Source organism: Sinocyclocheilus grahami, unplaced genomic scaffold, assembly GCF_001515645.1.
Source record: "Sinocyclocheilus grahami isolate Dianchi unplaced genomic scaffold, SAMN03320097.WGS_v1.1 scaffold823.1, whole genome shotgun sequence".
In the NCBI taxonomy this organism is placed as follows: domain Eukaryota; kingdom Metazoa; phylum Chordata; class Actinopteri; order Cypriniformes; family Cyprinidae; genus Sinocyclocheilus; species Sinocyclocheilus grahami.
Genome location: NW_015506002.1, coordinates 148,623 through 168,254, shown reverse-complemented (window position 1 = coordinate 168,254; position 19,632 = coordinate 148,623). Strand labels below are relative to the sequence as shown.

Sequence of the window (19,632 nt, the reverse complement as noted above, 5' to 3'; positions counted from 1 at the left end):
TCTCTCTCTCTCTCTCTCTCTCTCTCTCTCTCTCTCTCTCCAGTCGAGCCCCTGAACCAGAGTGAGACGCTGTTATTGGAGCAGGAAGCACACGGATCACAGACGCTCCCCTTCTCTCCTCCTCTGACGGACGGAACACATGCTCTCTCGCTCACACGGATACAGGACCATCACCTGTCTTCTCCTCACTGCTCAGCATCTGTGCTGGATTATCATCACCATCACCATCACACTCATCCATCAGGGACTCATCTAGCGCTCCGCTCCGGACTCCAGACTGCAGCTTCATGGGAAAAATGCTGGAGCAGCACCAGATGTTCCCGCACTACACCTGCTACTATCCGCCCTACGCTCACAGCAAGGTACTCTCTTCAGCTCAGTCTCTCTCTGATAGTGATGGATTGATTGACTTGATACTATTAGGACGAGTTGACAGTTGTCAAGTCACATTTATAGTATTTCTATAGCACTTTCATACAATACATATACAAAACAACAGTGTCATCAATTATGAAATAAATTCAATTTCAGATGTAAAGCAGCTCTACAGAAGACAATAGAGTTATTATTCAGCCCAGTTCAGTTCAACATTGATTCAGTGCAGTGCCAATGTTGCTAAATTAATCAATTATAAAACAAGGTGAGTTTTAAAGTTGCTCAACAGAAGAGAATAGTCTCATTCAGTTCAATTTAGTTCAACATTAACTCCAACTGTCAATGTTGCAAAATTCAGTAAAGCAATTCAGTTCCATGCTGATTCAGTTCAGTTCAAGAACTGTCACTGGTGCAAAGTTCAATTATGAAACAAATGTAGTCCCTAAAGCAGCTCTACAAAACACAATGGTGTTGTAATTCAGCTCAATTTGATGTTGATTTAATTCAGTTCAGTGACGGTGTCAATGTTGGAAAATTCATCCATTATGAAACAAATTCAAAATCAACTATAAAGCAGCTTTAAATAAAAAGGCAAGCGTCATTTAGTTGAAATACCTATGTTTATTCAATTTAGTTCAATAAGTGTCAATGTTGCAATGTTAATCAATTATGAAACTAATTACATTTGCAATAAAGCACCACTATAGAAGACAGTAGTGTCATTATGCAACTCAATTTAGTTATGTTGATTCACTTTACTTCAATAACAGTGTCAGTGTTTCAAAATTCAATTCTGAAACGATTTCAGTTTCAGCTGTAAAGCGGCTCTACAGAAGACAACAGTGTCATAATTCAACTCAGTGTAGTTTATTTTGTTGATTCAGTTCAATGGCAGTGTCAATTCAACTATAAACAATAGTTTATTTATTCAAATAAATGCAAATAAACATACATTGACTTCAGTGTTTGAGGCATTTCAGTTTATTTTTCTATTTTATAGTTTTAGTGTGCATGTGTGTGCGTGTGTGTGTGTGTGTGTGTGTGTGTGTGTGTGTGTGTGTGAGAGAGAGAGAGAGAGGGAGAGGTCATCAGTGTGATTTACTGTGTTATACATCTGTGCTGCTGGCATATGGTCTCTCTCTCTCTCTCTCTCTCTCTCTCACACACACACACACACACACACAAACACACACCTCATAACTCTTGCTCAGTGAGACACAGTGTCAGGATAAGTAGAGCATCACATACATGTATACTTAGCGCTCTAAATGTGGACATTGCAGAGACTTCTATTGTTTTTATTCACAGCTAGTTACAAACACTATAACCAAACCCTAACAGAAAACGTTTAGCGATTGTTGTTTTTTTACAAATGAGGACATCCCTAAGTGGAAGTTTTGTCAGGTTTACCCTCATTTTCTCATTTTAGGGATTAAATATGTCCCCAAAATATGGTTCAGTAGACACACACACACACACACACACACACTCTCTCTCTCTCTCTCTCTGTCTCTCTCTGCATGCATTTTCATGCTCTGAATATCGCTGTGTGTTTGGTGTTTGTGTGTGTGTGTGAGCGTATTTTTGCTCATGTTCCTGAAGAGGTTTTAATGACGCACATATGAAATACTGCACATCGGTGTGCTGTTAAACACGGCCTATAAACACACAGCAGATGTTACGAGATGACGTTTGTCAGCTGAACAAGGGAAAGTCACATGATCTTTTCACAAAAGTACCATGGTCATACTATAGTACTTGGATATATATATATATCATAGTATTACATGACTGGCATATTCATCAGTAAGGTAATACCCTGGTATCATGTGCCGATTCTTCTTCTTCATTCTGTTTGTGTGTTTAAGATTGTTATAAATTCGTCCAGCATCTCTGAACATTCAGTCAAACGTAGAAACACTGAACACTGACCTTTAATATCTGATCAATAGAGGGCGGCAGCACTGCGAACGTTAGCTGTGATTTCCCATGATTCTCCTCTGAGACCAAACTCAAGCTTAAACTTAAACATTAACACATCTGTGACATCTAACTTTGATATCAGAGTTTGGTCAGTGATTTCTGACAACCTGACTCACACACACACTCACACTCTCTCTCTCTCTCTCACACACACACACACACACACACACTCACACTCTCTCTCTTACACACACACACACACACACACACACACACACACACACACACTCTCTCTCTCTCTCTCTCACACACACAAACACACCCACACACACACAGCCTCATTTATAACTCTCTAAAAAGGTAGCTGCTGGAATAATTTCCCTTCAAGCAAGTTGAAGTTAAGTGTCTTGCTCATGGGTAAAATGGTGAAAGCTTATGGCTTACTTGTGGGAATCAAACCAACCACCGTTTGATTACACGTTCTAAGCTTTATCCACTCAGTCACAGCACTCTTGGGAAAAATTAGTGTCATATGATAACACACACACACACACACACACACACACACACACTCACACTCTCTCTCTCGCACACACACATACACACACACACACACACACTCACACACACACACACACACACAAACACACACACACACAAACACACACACACACACACTTACTCACTCACTCACTCTCTCACACACACAAACACACACACACACACACAGATTAATTTGTCTGCTATGGTGCTTTACTGTGACTTATTTTAATATAAACCTTTTTATAAACTGCTTTTCAGAAGTTTGGGGTTGGTGATATTTTTATATCTTTACTGTCACTTTTGATCAATTTAATGCATCCTTGTTGAATAAAAACAACAAAAAAGTCTTACTAACCCCAAACTTTTACAACATTAAATCACAGGAATGAGATTAAAAAGTGCTATAAAATAAGGAGTCGTTTACTGTCCTTCAGACGTCATGTATTAATGTCCTAATAGAGCGAGGAGACGTCGGTCATTGGTCTGGGATCAGGCTAAAAATATTCCTGTAATAAAACAGCCTAGTAAAAGATGGCATCAGTTATTAAGTCATTATATATGCATGTGCTAATGAGGGACACAAAGGACGTGTGTTTAGCAGAGCGACCTTCATCCTCAGCCAATCAGATTGAGTCTCATTCTTCAGGAAGTTACAGTCACCATCCAGACAAACCGGATAAAAACAAGCCCCTAAAAATAGTTTCACACCCCTTATTGAGAGAGAACGGATGAGATCCAGTGTTATTTTAGTATTGTTTACATATTATTATAGTATATATTTTATGTATTTAGAAATTCATATTTTGAATTGGCTTTTATTTTTATATTTGCACTTCTCATTTTTAGTTTAATTACTAATTTTATGTGCTTTTGCCATTTTTATTAGTTATTTTTAAAAATATTTATCATTTTTATTTTTCAGTTTGTTTTCAGTTATTTTAGTAACTAGTAATTTTAGTATTTCAACTTCAACTTATTTCAGTTAGTTGCCAGAAATATTATTGTTAATTTATATTATATTATTATTTATATAAAATTTCAATATTAGGTAGAAACTTTAACTAAATGCATATTGGAAATGTTACCACATTTCTAATTTTCATTTGGATTCAGTTTTTCATCCGATATTTATATATTTATTTTAGCTTTATTTAAATTAACAAAAACATTTTTGTAAAAATAGTTTGTTTTATTTTGATATAAACTTTTCAGCAATTTTAGTACTTCAACTCAAACTTGTTTCAATTAATTGCAATTTTTAAAAAAATAATATTTATATCATACTATTATTTAAATAAAATGTAAATATTAAATTAAAAACTTTAAGTAAATGGATATTAGAAATGTTGCCGTTTGGGTTAAATATGTTTTTGTTTGTTTTTTAGCTTAATTTCTATTTTATTTAACAACACTGATGAGATCCATCGAGAAGAGGAGGAAACTCAAGAGAAACTCCAGAATCATTCACGGAAACACACATATTACTGTGTGTGTGTGTGTGTGTGTGTGTGCGTGTGTGTGCGTGTGTGTGAGAGAGAGAGAGAGTGTGTGTGTGTGTGTGTGTGTGTGTGTGTTCAGGTTGGCTGGTGGGTCGCTGAGTTCATGTTTGGCTGTGTTTAATGATCTCAGGTTACTCTCGTGTATCTTGGATGTATATTTGAAGAGTTCCAGTAAGAGCTTGTCTAGTTTGTGTGGTTTTAAATGAGAATAGGTTCATCTGTGAGCTGTGGATGAAACACATAAAACACACACAGCTGTGGCTCTGATTACCATGATAACAGCAGGAGCGCTAGCAGATGTGCACATTCACCATTCATGAGAGAGAGAGTGACGTCACATCTGTGCAGATTTAATGAAGGACTTGTCATCATAAAAAAGTGTCTTGGGCCCTTTCCACATTTCCAGGGTTCTCAGCTATGATTTTGTCATTTAATTTTCTACAGTACTGAAAGAAACAAATCCACAATAACATTTCAATGAATTTCCAAAAGAGGAAATAAAAAACGTATAGAGATTGATTACAGTCATCAGATGAGAGAAAAACATCAAATTTACAGTCATTCCCTCAACGGTTGCATTAGAAAACCCCTCACAGCAGCGTTTGTTTGTAATTGTGGAAACGTCATCAGTCTGTGAAAAACAGGTTTGATGTGAAAACAGCAGAGAATGTGAGAAACAAAATGTCTTTATGGATATTTAAAATATAAGATGTTTCTATGAGGCTTTAGGGGATTTCAAATATACATACAATCAAACATTTGGGGTCAGTACATTTTTTTAAAGAAATTAATATTTTTATTCATCAGGGATGCATTAAAGTGATCAAAAGTGACAGTAAAGACATTTATAATGTTACAAAAATGTATATTTAAAATAATTGGTTCATTTCAACTTTCTATTCAACTGTGAATCCTGAAAAATAAAAAAAGAATCACAGTTTCCACAAAAATATGAAGCAGCACAACTGTTTTCAACATTGCTAATAATCAGAAATGTTTCTTGAGCAAAATATCAGCATATTATACTGATTTCTGAAGATCACGTGACACTGAAGACTGGAGTAATGATGCTGAAAATACAGCTGCGCATCACAGAAATAAATTACAGTTTAACAGATATTCACATAGAAAATAGTTATTTAAAATGTTAATAATATTTCACAATTTTACAAATTTTACTGTATTTTTGATTAAATAAATTAATGACACTGCAGAAAACATTTCACCAGATCAGACATTAGAAACATTTCAGACTGATTGATAGTGTTCAGTAGATGGTTGGGTTTCTGTCTGAAATGAGCCGTCATTTTTTGTAGTCCAGAGGCAGTTAATGATTACATAGAGCTTGTGTGTGTGTGTGTGTGTGTGTGAGCGTGTTTGCTGCTGTTGCCTTGACCTGCACAGATTGAGGAGTGACCCAAACCCCCACAGTGAAGATTCAGAGAAACCAATTCAATCTCCTGTGTGTGTGTGTGTGTGTGTGTTTTAATGGCTATTACAGCTGTGTGTATGTGTGTGTGTGTGTGTGTGTGTGTGTGAGTGAGTGTGAGTGTGATGAGATGAGCTCAGGGCTCAAATGAATGTATCAATATTTATATATTCAGTCTAAGACCTCTCCATATTGATCATTGATGATGCTGAATGAGTGTCGTCCTCCTCTCATGTGCATTCACTGTGTGTGTTTAGCTGTAGCTTGTGAGCTAAATCTGATGAGGCCTCTCTTTAGGGACATTTGAGGACGTGAGATTTCAACTCTCAATTCAGTTTTTTTTGTTTCCTTAACAGAATAAAAAATAAAAAGGTAATTGTGACTTCTTATTTAAAAATTTTGATTTTTCTTCTCAGAGTTATGAGAAAAAGGTGTAAATTGTGAGATAACGTCGCAGTTACCTTTAAATGTATTTATTTTTTTATTTTTTTAATCCTGTGGCAGAAACAAGCTTCCATATAAATGCATCTCCTTTTATTACTGGAAAAAAAATGGTGTAGGATTTACTTTTTGCGCAGATATTGCGGAATAAATTTCACAAATAATAATAATAATAAAAATGCATGTAACATGTTGAATTTTATGTGAAATTTTAAAGTAAAAAAAACTCAATAGTATTTTCTTGTAAAATATACTGCAATAATGTTTGATTTAACTTTGAAACTTTCATACTCATATACAGTATACAAGGTCATTTGCAGATTTTGTTTCTCAGAGCAGATGCGTTTTAGTGCTGTAACCTTTATGCATTTAATCTCACCTTATGTTCATTTGTACTCCTACAAACATTGAGGTGAATCAAGAATCATTTGGGAACCACACTCTGACTCTGAATCAAAACTGAGTTGAACCGTGAGGTTCTGAGGGGGTTTGACTGGTTTGTGAGCTCTGAATGTCTGTCAGTTAAAGAATAAATCATGCTTTATTTCAGTCTCTGGAAACAAACCAGAGACTTTACACCGAGTCGACTTCACAACAGCAGATGTTCATGTTTTGATGGTCAGATTGTGTTTAGACTCGTTTCTTTATCAGGTGTTGATGCAGCTTTAATATTTCAGGTTCTGTGTGTCTTCAGCTCTGTGTACTGCATCTGTGACATGAATTATGAATGAAATGTTTAGTATTTGATTTGTAGCGTTGGGCAACTCGTTTCAGAGGTAGGACTACATTTCTAGGCAGATGAATCTTAATATTGAACAGGATTTAGTCATGAGCTGGGGTTTAATTCTGAGCTTTAGGTGAGAAAGTAACACAACTGATGGAGTGAGTGAGTGTGTGTGTGTGTGTGTGTGTGTGTGTGTGAGCGTGTGTGTGTGCGAGAGTGTGTGTGAGTGTGTGTGTGTGTGTGTGTGTGTGAGTGTGTGTGTGTGTGTGTGTGTGTGTGTGTGTGTGTGTGTGTGTGAGCGTGTGTGTGTGCGAGAGTGTGTGTGTGTGTGTGTGTGTGTGTATCAATCCTTCCTGTGAGAATCATAAAAGACTCTGTAAGAGTGCAGCCAATTAAACACGAACTGTCCCTCAAGGACACACACACACACGTGTCTGTCCTAATATATGATGTTGAGTCCTCTGGGTGATGTCGTCGTTGTTCATTGAATCTGTGTTTGTAATGAGAGCAGATGAAGGATGTGTGTTTAGAGTCTCTGTGACTCTCTTCTTTGCCTGATGCAATTAACGTTGTGTTATTACCACCCACAGAAAGCTAGTGCTGAGCTGAAGGGATGTTTATGTTCATTAGTGATCATGGCAGCTGTGATTGTAGTTGGATGAATACATTTTTCATTTTTATTTTATCTTATTTTGAACTTGTTTTTTTATATGAACCTTAAATCTGTGAAGAAAAAAAAATAGTAATAAAAAAAATAAATTACATTTTGAATTATATTGAATTATTGTTATTATTTATATCTTTACTTGCTTTTTTCTAAGGACCTTGAATCAGTGTTATTTTAGTATCATCGAGATACTATTATAGATTTTAATATTTTGAATTAGATTTTCTTTTTAGATTTTCTTTTTTGTTTTTAAATGTGTATATAGTTTTTATTAATATTTTAATTTTAGAACATATAGTTAAACTAAATCAAAATGAGAAAATTTGCCTTGTTAACTAGTTTAAATAAAATAGCTTTTTTATGGTTTTAGTTTTAGTTAACTATAATAACCCTGCCTTGAATTCAGTGTAAAATAAAAATTAAATTTTTATTTTTTATTTTTTTTTTATTCCATTTTGTGGAAGATAAATAAATACATACTCTTTTTATTTTATTTTATTATATTTATTTAACTTTTTTCCTTTTTTGTCATCTTGATTTCAATGAAAATATTAATAATTCCCATCATTTATTTATTTATTTATTTTTATTCTTATGCTTCATCTAAGAAACATGAATCCAGTGAAATGTGTACCACTCGCTGTCTTTCAGTCATTATCTGGCTGCATTTCTGTGCACATGTGCAAGTTGCGTTTAGCACATACAGTGCCAACCACTAATATTCGCACCCTTGGTAAATATGAGCAAAGGCAGCTGTGAAAATAAATCTGCATCATTTATCTTTTTGATCTTTCATTCAAAAAATTCACAAAATTCTAACCTATCATTAAAGTAAAACAATGGAAAGTGAGGGGAAAATCTTATTATGAAATAAATGTTTTTCTCTAGTTCACATTGGCCACAATTATTGGCACCCAATTATCGCAACGTCCTTTTCCCAAGATAACAGCTCTGAGTTTTCTCCTATAATGCCTGATGAGGTTAGAGAACACCTGACAAGAGATCAGAGAGCATTCCTTCATCCAGAACCTCTCCAGACCCTTCAGAGTCACAAATTCTTCTCTTCAGTTCATCACACTCATTTTCTACAGGGTTCAGGTCAGGGAACTGGGAAAGCCATGGGAGAAGCTTCATTTTGTGCTCAGTGAGACATTTTTGTGTTGATTTTAATGTTTGTTTTGGATCATTGTCCTGATGGAAGATCCAACCACGGCCCATTATAAGATTTCTAACAGAGGCAGGAAGGTTTAGATTTTTTATCTGTTGGTATTTGATAGGATCCATGATGCCAATATCTGAACAAGACGTCCAGGACCTCCGGCAGAAAAACAGGCCCACAACATTAAAGATCCAGCAGTATATTTAACTGTGTGCATGGGCTACTTTTTATCCCTGTTTGCACCAAACCCATCTGGTGGGTTTGCTGCCAAAAAAGCTTTTTTTTTCTATCTGACCATAGAAGCCAGTCCCATTCGAAGTTCCAGTCGTGTCGGACAACTGAATATGCTGGAGATTGTTTTTGGATGAGCGAGGAGGGTTTTTCTTGAAACCTTCCCAAACAGCATGTGGTGATGTAGGGGCTCAACTAATCCCAAGACTCAGCTAATCTCTGCGATTCTCCAGCTGTGATCCTTGGTGAGTCTTTGGCCACTCAAACTCTCTTCCTCACCGGGCATCAGGACGATATAGACACACGTCTTCTTCTAGGCAGATTTGTAATATCTTTAGTTGATTGGAACTTATCAATTATTGCCCTGATGGTGGAAATTGGGATTTTAAATGCTTTAGCTATTTTCTTACAGCCACTTTCTATTTTGTGAAGCTCAGCAATCTTGTTCTGCACTATATTCTTTGGTTTTACTCTTTGTGATGGATGATTAAGGGAATTTGGCCTTTGTGTCCTTCTATTTATAATCCTGTGGAACAGGAAGTCATGCTCCTAGTCACCCTGGTGTGCTAAAAAAAATTGTAAATATGAATGTGAATATACTTCAGAGATATTTTACACATAAGAATTTCTAGGGGTGCCAATAATTGTGGCAAACATGCATTGGAGAAAAACGTTTATTTCATAATGTGAGTTTCCCCCCAATTTCAATCGTTTCACTTCAATGAAAGTTTAGAATTTTGTGAATTTTTTGAATGAAAGATTTATTTTCACAGCCACCTTTGCTTATATTTAGCAAGGGTGCCCATATTAGTGGTTGACACTGTATTTCTTTCCATGTTTGCTCTGATTTGCATGTAATCAAACGGTCTCTTCCTGTTTAATTGGTCAGCATAAGCTTGTGGAGCAGATCACAAGTCTGACTATGTGACATTACTGCTGCTTGTTCTTCTGTTTCATAGTGTCTCAGCTTTACTGTCCTCTCCTGACAGACTGAGACACATGGACGTCTCACAGAAGGACATTTATCATCTCTTTTCCTCCCTCAGTAGCATGTGGTTTATTCTGCGTGCGTTCTGCATGTTTCAGCATGTGGCGACTGGCGAGTAAAGTGTGCAGTTTGATGATTTCATTGTGTAAAACTCCTGACCTTTAAAACAAAGCTGATCACAAGGGTGGGACGTTCACATTCCTGCAGACAGAAGGCAGCCAAGAGAGAGCAAAGGATCGTGGGAGAGAGACAGAGACACAGGAATCGGGTGAAGGAGTCTAGTTCAGTTTGGATGCGTTTGTAACTATACTGCTGTCTGATCCAGCATAATATAACATGCAAAATATTGTCATATTATTGCCCACAACCCTGCTGCACCAGTGCTATTTTAGTATTATATATCAGAGTTTTTTCAGTATCATTAAGAATTTTTGTATATTGTTTAAAATTTTTGTAATTATTTTGTGTAAAATATATGTATAAATTTAACCATTTATTTTTATTTCAATTTTAGTACAGTATAAGTTTTTATTTCCGAATTTTATTGCTTCAACTTAAATGTATTTCAGGTAAATATAAAGGTAAATTAATATAAATGGCATTAAATGTGAACTAGAACAGTTTTATTTATCTATTTTATTTATTTACTTTGTCATACACCGATTGGTCTGTGCAGCGCTGCTTTAAGTGGAACACACTTAGAACCATTCTTTAGAACCTTCAGGTTAACCACGCCCTCTCTCTGTCTAACAGTCATATGCCCCGCCCCCTCAGCTGATGGCCCCGCCCAGTCCAGGAAGCGGCAGCTGTAGTCAGAGTGCATTGGTGCAGCTCAGTAAAACCAACCTGTACATCCGAGGACTTCCACCTGGAACCACAGACCAGGACCTCATCAAACTCTGCCAACCGTGAGTGCGCACACGCACAATTTTTGGTTTCTGAAAGCAATATACAAATCAATAAAGAGAAAAAATAGAGATACAAGACATGAAGAATGATTCACATAAAGACTGGAATTCGTACAACTCACAAACAAACAAAAAGGAAAAAAATGAAGCAACAAAGCCGATGCTTTCAAGGGAATTCCACTCAATTCAAGTTCTAAACACAAAACAATCACAATAAATAAAAAAGAAAACAACCAGGAAGAAAATCACTACATAAACACTAAGAAGTATGCACAAAACAACAACAACAACAAAACTGTACTGACCCCCAGGGGCTGAGGCTCCTCACAGAAGGAGTGATCACCTGAATAAGTTATCCAAAAACACACAACCAAACTCTCAAGAGTGTCACACAGCACACATACAAAGATCCACATCCCAGCTCCAGAAATAGACCAGAAATGAGTAAATAAACTTTTCAAAACTCTAATGATTTAAACACAACTGACCAGACGACTGAGTTCACATCTCACAATTCTGACTTTTTTTTCTTGCAATTCTAAGTTTATATCTTGCAGTTCTGTCTTTTCTTGCAATTCTGAATTATTTTTTTTGCAATTCTGAGTTTACGTCTTGCAATTTTTTCTCGCAATTCTGAATTTTTTCTTGCAATTCTGAGTTTATGCCTTGGAATTGTTTTTCTCATCTCACAATCTCACAATTATGACTTTTCTCACATTTCTGAGTTTACATCTTGCAATTTTTTCTCACAATTCTGAGATTTTTCTCGTAATTCTGAATTTTTTTTTCATAATTATGAGTTTGCATCTCACAATTCAGATTTTTTTTCTTGCAATTCTAAGTTTATATCTTGTAGTTCTGTCTTTTTTTGCAATTCTGATTTTTTTTTTCTTGCAATTCTGAGTTTACGTCTTACAATTATTTCTCGCAATTCTGAAATTTTTCTTGCAATTCTGAGTTTACGTCTTGGAATTGTTTTTCTCATATCCCAATTTCACAATTCTGACTTTTCTCACATTTCTGAGTTTACATCTCACAATTTTTCTTGCATTTTTTAATTTATAGCTGTAGATTCTGCGTTTACATCTCACAATTCTGAGAGAAAAATTCCGGTGACAGAAACATGCTTCCATAGTATTCAACTAAAGCACACTGTGTACTGTATCCCACAATGCAATGCGCTCAACTGGACCTTCTGTTTCAATGTGACATTAACCATGATTTCAAACATGATTTTAATTGAATCCCAGGATGTGTTCGGTAATGCTTTTTCATTATGGTTCAGCGGTTTTATAGGGTCTAATGTCATGCGTCAGTATTTTTAGATCATAGAAACAGGAAGTTCTGTATGTTATGTTTGAGTAAGTAGTTAACTTTTCAACTTTTAATGAGACCAAGAGTGATGATAATGTGAAACTGTCCCCACAGAACAACACACACACACACACACACACATGGTTTCCCAGCGGACACAAACAGTATGTCTGTAATGAGATGTGCTTATGGCGCACACACACACACACCCCATGAGGACGAGCTGTGTGTTTGGAGCTTGAAGGCATGTTCACACACAACAAACTCAAACATTTGGAAATATTTTTTTAAAATAACTCAAATTAAACATACTAAAATTAATAAAATAAAAATTAATAAAAATTATACAGACATTCAAAAAACTAATAAAAATGACAAAACACACAAGACTAATTTAAAAAACTTAAAGTGGAAACAGAAAATATTCAAATGGAATCGAATTCAAAATATTAACAAAAACTATTATAGTAAATCAATATACAAACAAAATCTCAAACATATAAACTGTTTATGTGCATCTGTAAACTGTATAAAATAATTTCTATCCTCACAGATATGGGAAAATTGTGTCTACTAAGGCCATCCTGGACAAGAACACAAATCAGTGCAAAGGTAAACACCTGTTTTTATGTTTTTATTATATAATATTAAATTGCTTATGTGGTAATTGCACTAGGGAAGCGGACTAGTACATCTACATGTTTTCTGGTTGTTTTAGCTTTAATATAGGGATGGGCATTTTTCAAAAATATTGTATTCAAATATTTGGGCTCATAAAAAAACGAATATTCGAATATTTGTTTATATAAATTATGTTTAACGAGAAAGGCGTTATTTTTTAGTAATCAGGTTTTTGACACCATTTCTGAACAAGCTTATGATTAGGAATTATGCACAGCAATGTTCTACAACAACGTTACGTTATATTTCAAGGTTTTCTTTTAGTTGAAAACGTGTGTAAACAAAACAAATATCTGAACTGTTAATCATTTTGAAACATTTGAAGCAGACAGTGTTAACCTTACAGTAGTACTCAACACTGATTACTGTCAGAATTTCAAAATCCTTCATCACTTGGAACTAAGATTTTAATAATGTCATTTAAAGCACAGCCACCACAAAATCAGACTTCAGCACCTCTTTTTACTTTGAGACCATTCTGAGGTTAAATACAGATTTAAAATCACAACAATAAATAGTTTACTAGCTATGATACTGTTTTTGAAATCAAAGCTTTGCATAGTTATGACAGGAAACACTGGAATCTAACGATGCTTTGGAAAAAACAGATAATCTTAAAAAATAAAACATATACATAAACCAAATGGGAAATAAAAAAGTGTGTCTTAAACTCCTTAAACATTGGTGTCTCATATTTTAGAGCATTCAATGCAATTGATAAAATAATTCAATTAAATCTGTATGTGTGAGTGTGTGGAAATATTCAGATGTAACCCTCTTTGTAATCTTTAACATTTTTATAAATAACTGTAATTGAATTACACATTTTTTCTCAGTAACTGTAACTGATTACAGTTACATTTATTTTGTAATTAAATTATGTAATTCCATTACATGTAACTAGTTACTCCCCAACACTGTTCATCACCTTCAGTGGCGCATTTCAGGATCGTCTGTAGGTCTCACTTATGTGTAGATGTTTATGAGTTGATCATCTGTCAGTTACGCTATTGAAGATATGTTTTATCTGTTTTTATGATGTTGTGCTCTTGTTTGAACACGTCCTGTGTAAATCAGGGTTATTATAGTTAACTAAAACCATAAAAAACATTGCTACTCAAAATAAAATAAACTTCTAATAATAAACTAATCTTCACTCAGAAATAGCTAGAAATTGCTTTGAAGTATAAAAGACTAAAATTGAATTTTCTTCCTAAAATCTTCCTAAAAACAAGGTGAAAATGTATGCCATTAAAATGCACATGCATCACAACTCCAACAAACCCGTGTTTCACCATTCCTGTTTTAGCCTTTCTACAACTCATTTTATCAATTGTTTCACAGATTTGTTTTCCCCAGTGTGTCTGTGAGGAAGGATTTGAGTATTTGATCTGTGAAGAGGGTCTTATAACCTATTTCTCCTCTAATTAAACCTTCGTCTCTCCTGGATAACAGGCCGCCGCTGACGGGCTTTAATCCAAAGACTGCATGTGTGTGTGTGTGTGTGTGTGTGTGTACACTAATTTAATCTGCCATGAAATTTTAATTAACACCAGTGTGACCCTTATCTGCTGAAACAGCCCCGAGACTGAAGGTGTGACGGAAAATAAAGGACGAGTGAGGGATTGTGGGAAAGAACGATCGCTCATAAATATCTCATAACTCATAAATCAGGTTTTCGGGTTTCCTCTTGGCTCGCGTGCTGATGGATGAGGTCAGGAAAAATGGGGAACGCAGAGGAGGAAAGTGAAGTCGAAGGGTTGTTGCCATGGAGATGAAGGGTTTAATGCAAGATGATTCCTGAGGGTCTTCAGGTGTTTTTCGAACACTGTTTGGTTAAAGGTGATCTGATAATGAAAAACACTTTTAGTTAGTTTAATTTACATTTTCTATCTTCAAAAAGTGCAGTTGAATAGATTCTGATGGGCCTTGGTTTTCCTGAATGTGGGTGACAAAGTTTGACTGCATTTAGACATGATCTGCTCAAGGCTCTGGAGCCAGATTCACAAAAATCTTCTTAAGACACTACAAGCAAAACCATTATTTTTCATGTGCTGGTCAGTTTTTTAGGTTTTAGTCTATTTGGCTTTTCATGGCATGCTGTTTCATACTAGTGGAAAATCCAAAATACACATTTAAGTGTTAATGTTTATTTGCGTCTGTAGATTTTAAATACAGTACATTTGTTTAAGAAGTTTTTTCTCCACTTCAGCAGTACTTACAAACACCAACATTTACAGTTTTATTCCTCTCTATATTGTGAAGGTTTTTACTGAGGGGTTTGTTCATATATCATTTGCATGATTTTATTTTTGCACTTTATCTAATTGCGTCTATAGATTTCAAGAACAGTACATTTTTTTAAGAAGTTTTTTCTCCACTTCAGCAGTACTTACAAACACCAAAATGTACAGTTTTATTCCTCTCTATATTCTGAAGGTTTTTACTGAGGGGTTTGTTTATATATCATTTGCATGATTTTATTTTTGCACTTTATCTAATTGCGTCTATAGATTTCAAGACGTTTTTCCATATTCATGTGAAGTGCCTCCTGTCTTTCCTCCTTTGTGAGTGTAATAAAAACTGCACTTCTTCTCTCTCTCTGTCTTTCGTTAGTGTTTGACAGGCGAGTCGGGTGTTAATTAGTTGGTCTAACAGATTGTCTGACACACACACAGAATCAGAACGAAGATTCAGAGGTGATGAGATCTGGTTCTCACGCTGTCTCTTCACATGCATGAGCTTTAGTTTGTGATGTATGTGACGCTCATGTAAACTGATGCTTTATCCAGAATCTGCAGTCAGGGACTGATCCGGTGCATGTAAACAGTCTGATAATTCTGAGAGTCAGAGTCTATTTGTGCATCTCGTATTAGGCCTCATACTGTGCATGAGCTGTAATTAGACCAGCGAGGCAGGGGAACCGTCCCACAATGCATCTGTCTCCTCTGGTACCCACAACTCCCTCTGTTTGCCCTTCAAAACTTAAAATCTGTTCCAGAGCCAGATGACATCAGTGGAAAATAAATGTTTTTTTTTTTTTCAGAGGTAGTCAAAGTTATTCGTTTTCTAGGGCTTATGAAGTCTGTTATAGATCCGAAGTTCTCTTTTATCTTATTTTTTAAATCTTTATCTTTCGTATTGGCTTTTTCTGCAGTTTTTCTATTTTTCAGGTCTGATTCAGTGGGTTCACTAATCATATGATAATGAGATGCTAATCAAATGTCAATTTTCTCCCTCACCTGGAATGGCAGGATGATCCGGTGTTCATTAGGCCTGTAGCTGTGCTGCTTTCCATAGGCATAGAGATTTGAATTTATTCCCATGATGCTTTGTGTGAATCACTGTAATACACTGTAAACAATCACCATGTAACATGAAGTACTAAACCATAACTACACTTGAGTATTTTGCATTGATTGTAAGGCATTTGTAGTAATTAGTGAATCTCAGTAGTAAAGTAAAGACTCTGCTAGACACACCTAGAGCACATTAACATAGTGTAAAGGATAAATGTGTCTTATGCTTAATCTGCATTCCTCTCCAATTAACTGTTGCAGTCTGACTCCAATTAGTGTAATTACAGCAGCAGGGGCTTCTGGGAAATTGAGACACTATTCTGAGACAGTGAAAGATGTAGAAGTTTGTATAAGAATGTATAAGGTGTTTACAGGAGCGTCTCTTCATGAGAAGAACAGGGAGAGTTTAATAGAGAGAGAATGAGAGGAAATGAAATGAGGAGCGATGTGATTAAACGAATGTTTAAACTCACATTTACCTCTTGATTAGAATAGATTTCAGTCGCTGGTCACATGCTCAGACTCATTATTGATGTCATGTTCAACAACAGACATACACAAAGACAATCATCAGAGCGTCTGAAAGCCAATATGTGTGGAGACCAAGTGTGTGTTTATGTCTGTTTACACCAAAGGATGAAACACACACACACACACACACTGCCAGAGACGTCTGTTTCCTGTGCCAGTCACACCATCCTTCCAACACACAGATCACATTGAACACATACATGCCAGGCACAGACGGCGATACACACACACACACATGTACATATACATGCATACAATAAGCTGTGTGTGTGTGTGTGTGCGTGTGTGTGATTCCATAGATTAAAATGACAATAATACACATGTGACTGATGCAGTAGGGCAGTATTTGAATTATATTTCTTTAAAAATAATAATTTTATTATTATTTTTATAATAATATTATTGTAATAATAATAATAATTTGAAGGTATTTTCATTTTAATTTATGTTTTAATTGTAATTATATATTATTTAATATTATATATATATAATTATTCATGTATTATAATGGTTAAATGATATGCATAATTTAAGAAATATGATTTAAATTTCGTGTATATATATATATATATATATATATACATTTATGAAAATATTTTTCTCTACAAAAGGGGGGCCCGGCAGAAAAAGTTTGGGAACCACTGCATTACGGCATGCAATTATTTTTAATGCGTTAAAAATATTTAACTCAATTGACGTTGGGGTGGAGCTAGGTTTGGCCACCCCACTCACAACTGCTGCTTCTGTCTCTTGACAAGAATTGCATTTATTTAGACGCAGAACCTCTTTACGACCACATCAAATGGGAGACCTTCATATGTGCGCTCCAACTTAAAAGCTACAGGTGACGAGGAGCTTCAGTAGAACAACAGTGAACTGTGGTCAGATGAGATGCTGTTAATGAGATGCATGCAATGTCGCAATTATGTCGTCAGCTTAGTCATGAAGTTACCAAAAAGGCGATTAAATCTGCCTTAAAACTGTGCATGTTTGTAAGTATTTGTTATATATGATTCAGATTTAAGAACACGTCTCTGAAATGCAGTGGTTTTCCAAACTGTCCTGAAGCAGCAGCACTGTCTCCCTCATCTCACACACCCGATTCAACTCCTCAGCTCATTACAGAGACTATAAGAGCTGCAGTGGGTCAGAAAAGGTAAAGAGTTATGAGAAACTACAATGCGTGTCAGATCCGCGTCATGTTCAGCAGCAGCAGCTCTTAAAGCAGCCGAAATAACCTCATAACAGCTGCTGTGATGTCTGTTCATCAAACAACAAAAGAAAAAAGAGGAAATCGATCACTTTTGTAGCTTTTAGGATTCATCTTTATTTAAATTAGAATTTAGTGTTTGATAACTTTATTCAATTTCGAAATGCAGTGGTTTTCCAAACTGTCCTGAAGCAGCAGCACTGTCTCCCTCATCTCACACACCCGATTCAACTCCTCAGCTCATTACAGAGACTATAAGAGCTGCAGTGGGTCAGAAAAGGTAAAGAGTTATGAGAAACTACAATGCGTGTCAGATCCGCGTCATGTTCAGCAGCAGCAGCTCTTAAAGCAGCCGAAATAACCTCATAACAGCTGCTGTGATGTCTGTTCATCAAACAACAAAAGAAAAAAGAGGAAATCGATCACTTTTGTAGCTTTTAGGATTCATCTTTATTTAAATTTAAGAATTTAGTGTTTGATAACTTTATTCAATTTCTGTATAATTCCTACTTGCTGAAGGGCACAGGTAAATATGACATTTATTATAATGGGTTTACGTGAAGATTGCTGTTCACATTAGAAGTTGTTATTTTTTAAAGTCTAATAAATGTTATAATTCTTATAAAACTATTACAATTATTATAGTTTATTCTTTTAAAACCATAAAATACATTTTAGTTACTTGAAATAATTATTTAAATTAGAATTTAGTGTTTGATAACTTTATTCAATTTCTGTATAATTCCTACTTGCTGAAGGGCACAGGTAAATATGACATTTATTATAATGGGTTTATGTGAAGATTGCTGTTCACATTAGAAGTTTTTTAATGTAACAGATGCATACCAATGTTTCTGAAAGATGTTTTTTTTTAAAGTCTAATAAATGTTAAAATTCTTATAAAACTATTACAATTATTATAGTTTGTTATTCTTTTAAAACCATAAAATACATTTTAGTTACTTGAAATAAAATAAAAATGTATATACAGTATATTAAAAACATGTTAAAACCATAAAAAAACATTACTTTAAATAAAAATAATCTATAAAAATAAAATAAAAAATTGCCAAGATAACATTTCTCATTTTAATTTGGTTTCACTGGAAGTACTAAAATAGCTAAAAAAAAATTTTAATTAAATAAAAATAAATTTAAAAAGACATGTAATAAAAATGAAACAAAAATATTTTAAAACTTGAACAAAAAATTTAAGTTTTAAAGTGAAAACCCAAAATATAAAGATAAAAACTCATTTAAAGTATTAACAAACACTATTATAGTATATCAGTGATACCAAAATAACACTGGTTTGATGAAGTTTCCTCTTTCAAACTGACAGTTTCATCATAGATTGAAATGTTTCAGTAACCTGAATGATCTGTCTGTGTGTGTGTGTGTGTGTGTGTGTGTGTGTGTGTGTGTGTGTGTGTGTGTGTGTGTGTGTGTCTGTAGCAGCAGGAGCAGGACCCCACTAACCTGTACCTGTCTAATCTGGCCGTCTCTGTGGATGAACAGGAGCTGGAGGCGCTGCTTAGACCCTTCGGTCATGTGATCTCCACGCGGATATTACGGGATGCCAGCGGCATGAGTAGAGGTGTCGGCTTCGCCAGGTGTGTGTGTGTGTTCATATATTAAACCCTCAGAGTGTTTGATAGACTTTAAAGAAGTCGTGTGTGTGGGTGTGTGTGTGTGTGTGGGTGTGGGTGT

The 19,632-nt window shown here is 35.2% G+C and overlaps 2 protein-coding genes across 2 annotated transcripts in view; both read left to right on the top strand.

The window, feature by feature from the left end:
• LOC107562432 (RNA-binding motif, single-stranded-interacting protein 3-like) overlaps positions 1-14,482 on the top strand; it is a 15,512-nt gene extending 1,030 nt beyond the window's left edge. The window contains exons 2-5 of the mRNA XM_016247067.1: positions 44-362; positions 10,733-10,887; positions 12,755-12,813; positions 14,463-14,482. Of these exons, the coding sequence (XP_016102553.1) occupies positions 288-362; positions 10,733-10,887; positions 12,755-12,813; positions 14,463-14,482 (309 nt within the window). The 5' untranslated portion in view covers positions 44-287. The remainder of the gene's footprint in view (positions 1-43; positions 363-10,732; positions 10,888-12,754; positions 12,814-14,462) is intronic.
• Positions 14,483-14,675: 193 nt separating this feature from the next.
• Positions 14,676-19,632, top strand: part of LOC107562431 (RNA-binding motif, single-stranded-interacting protein 3-like) — a 20,553-nt gene continuing 15,596 nt past the window's right edge. Inside the window, exons 1-2 of the mRNA XM_016247065.1 lie at positions 14,676-14,696; positions 19,378-19,535. Coding sequence (XP_016102551.1) covers positions 14,676-14,696; positions 19,378-19,535 — 179 coding nt within the window. The remainder of the gene's footprint in view (positions 14,697-19,377; positions 19,536-19,632) is intronic.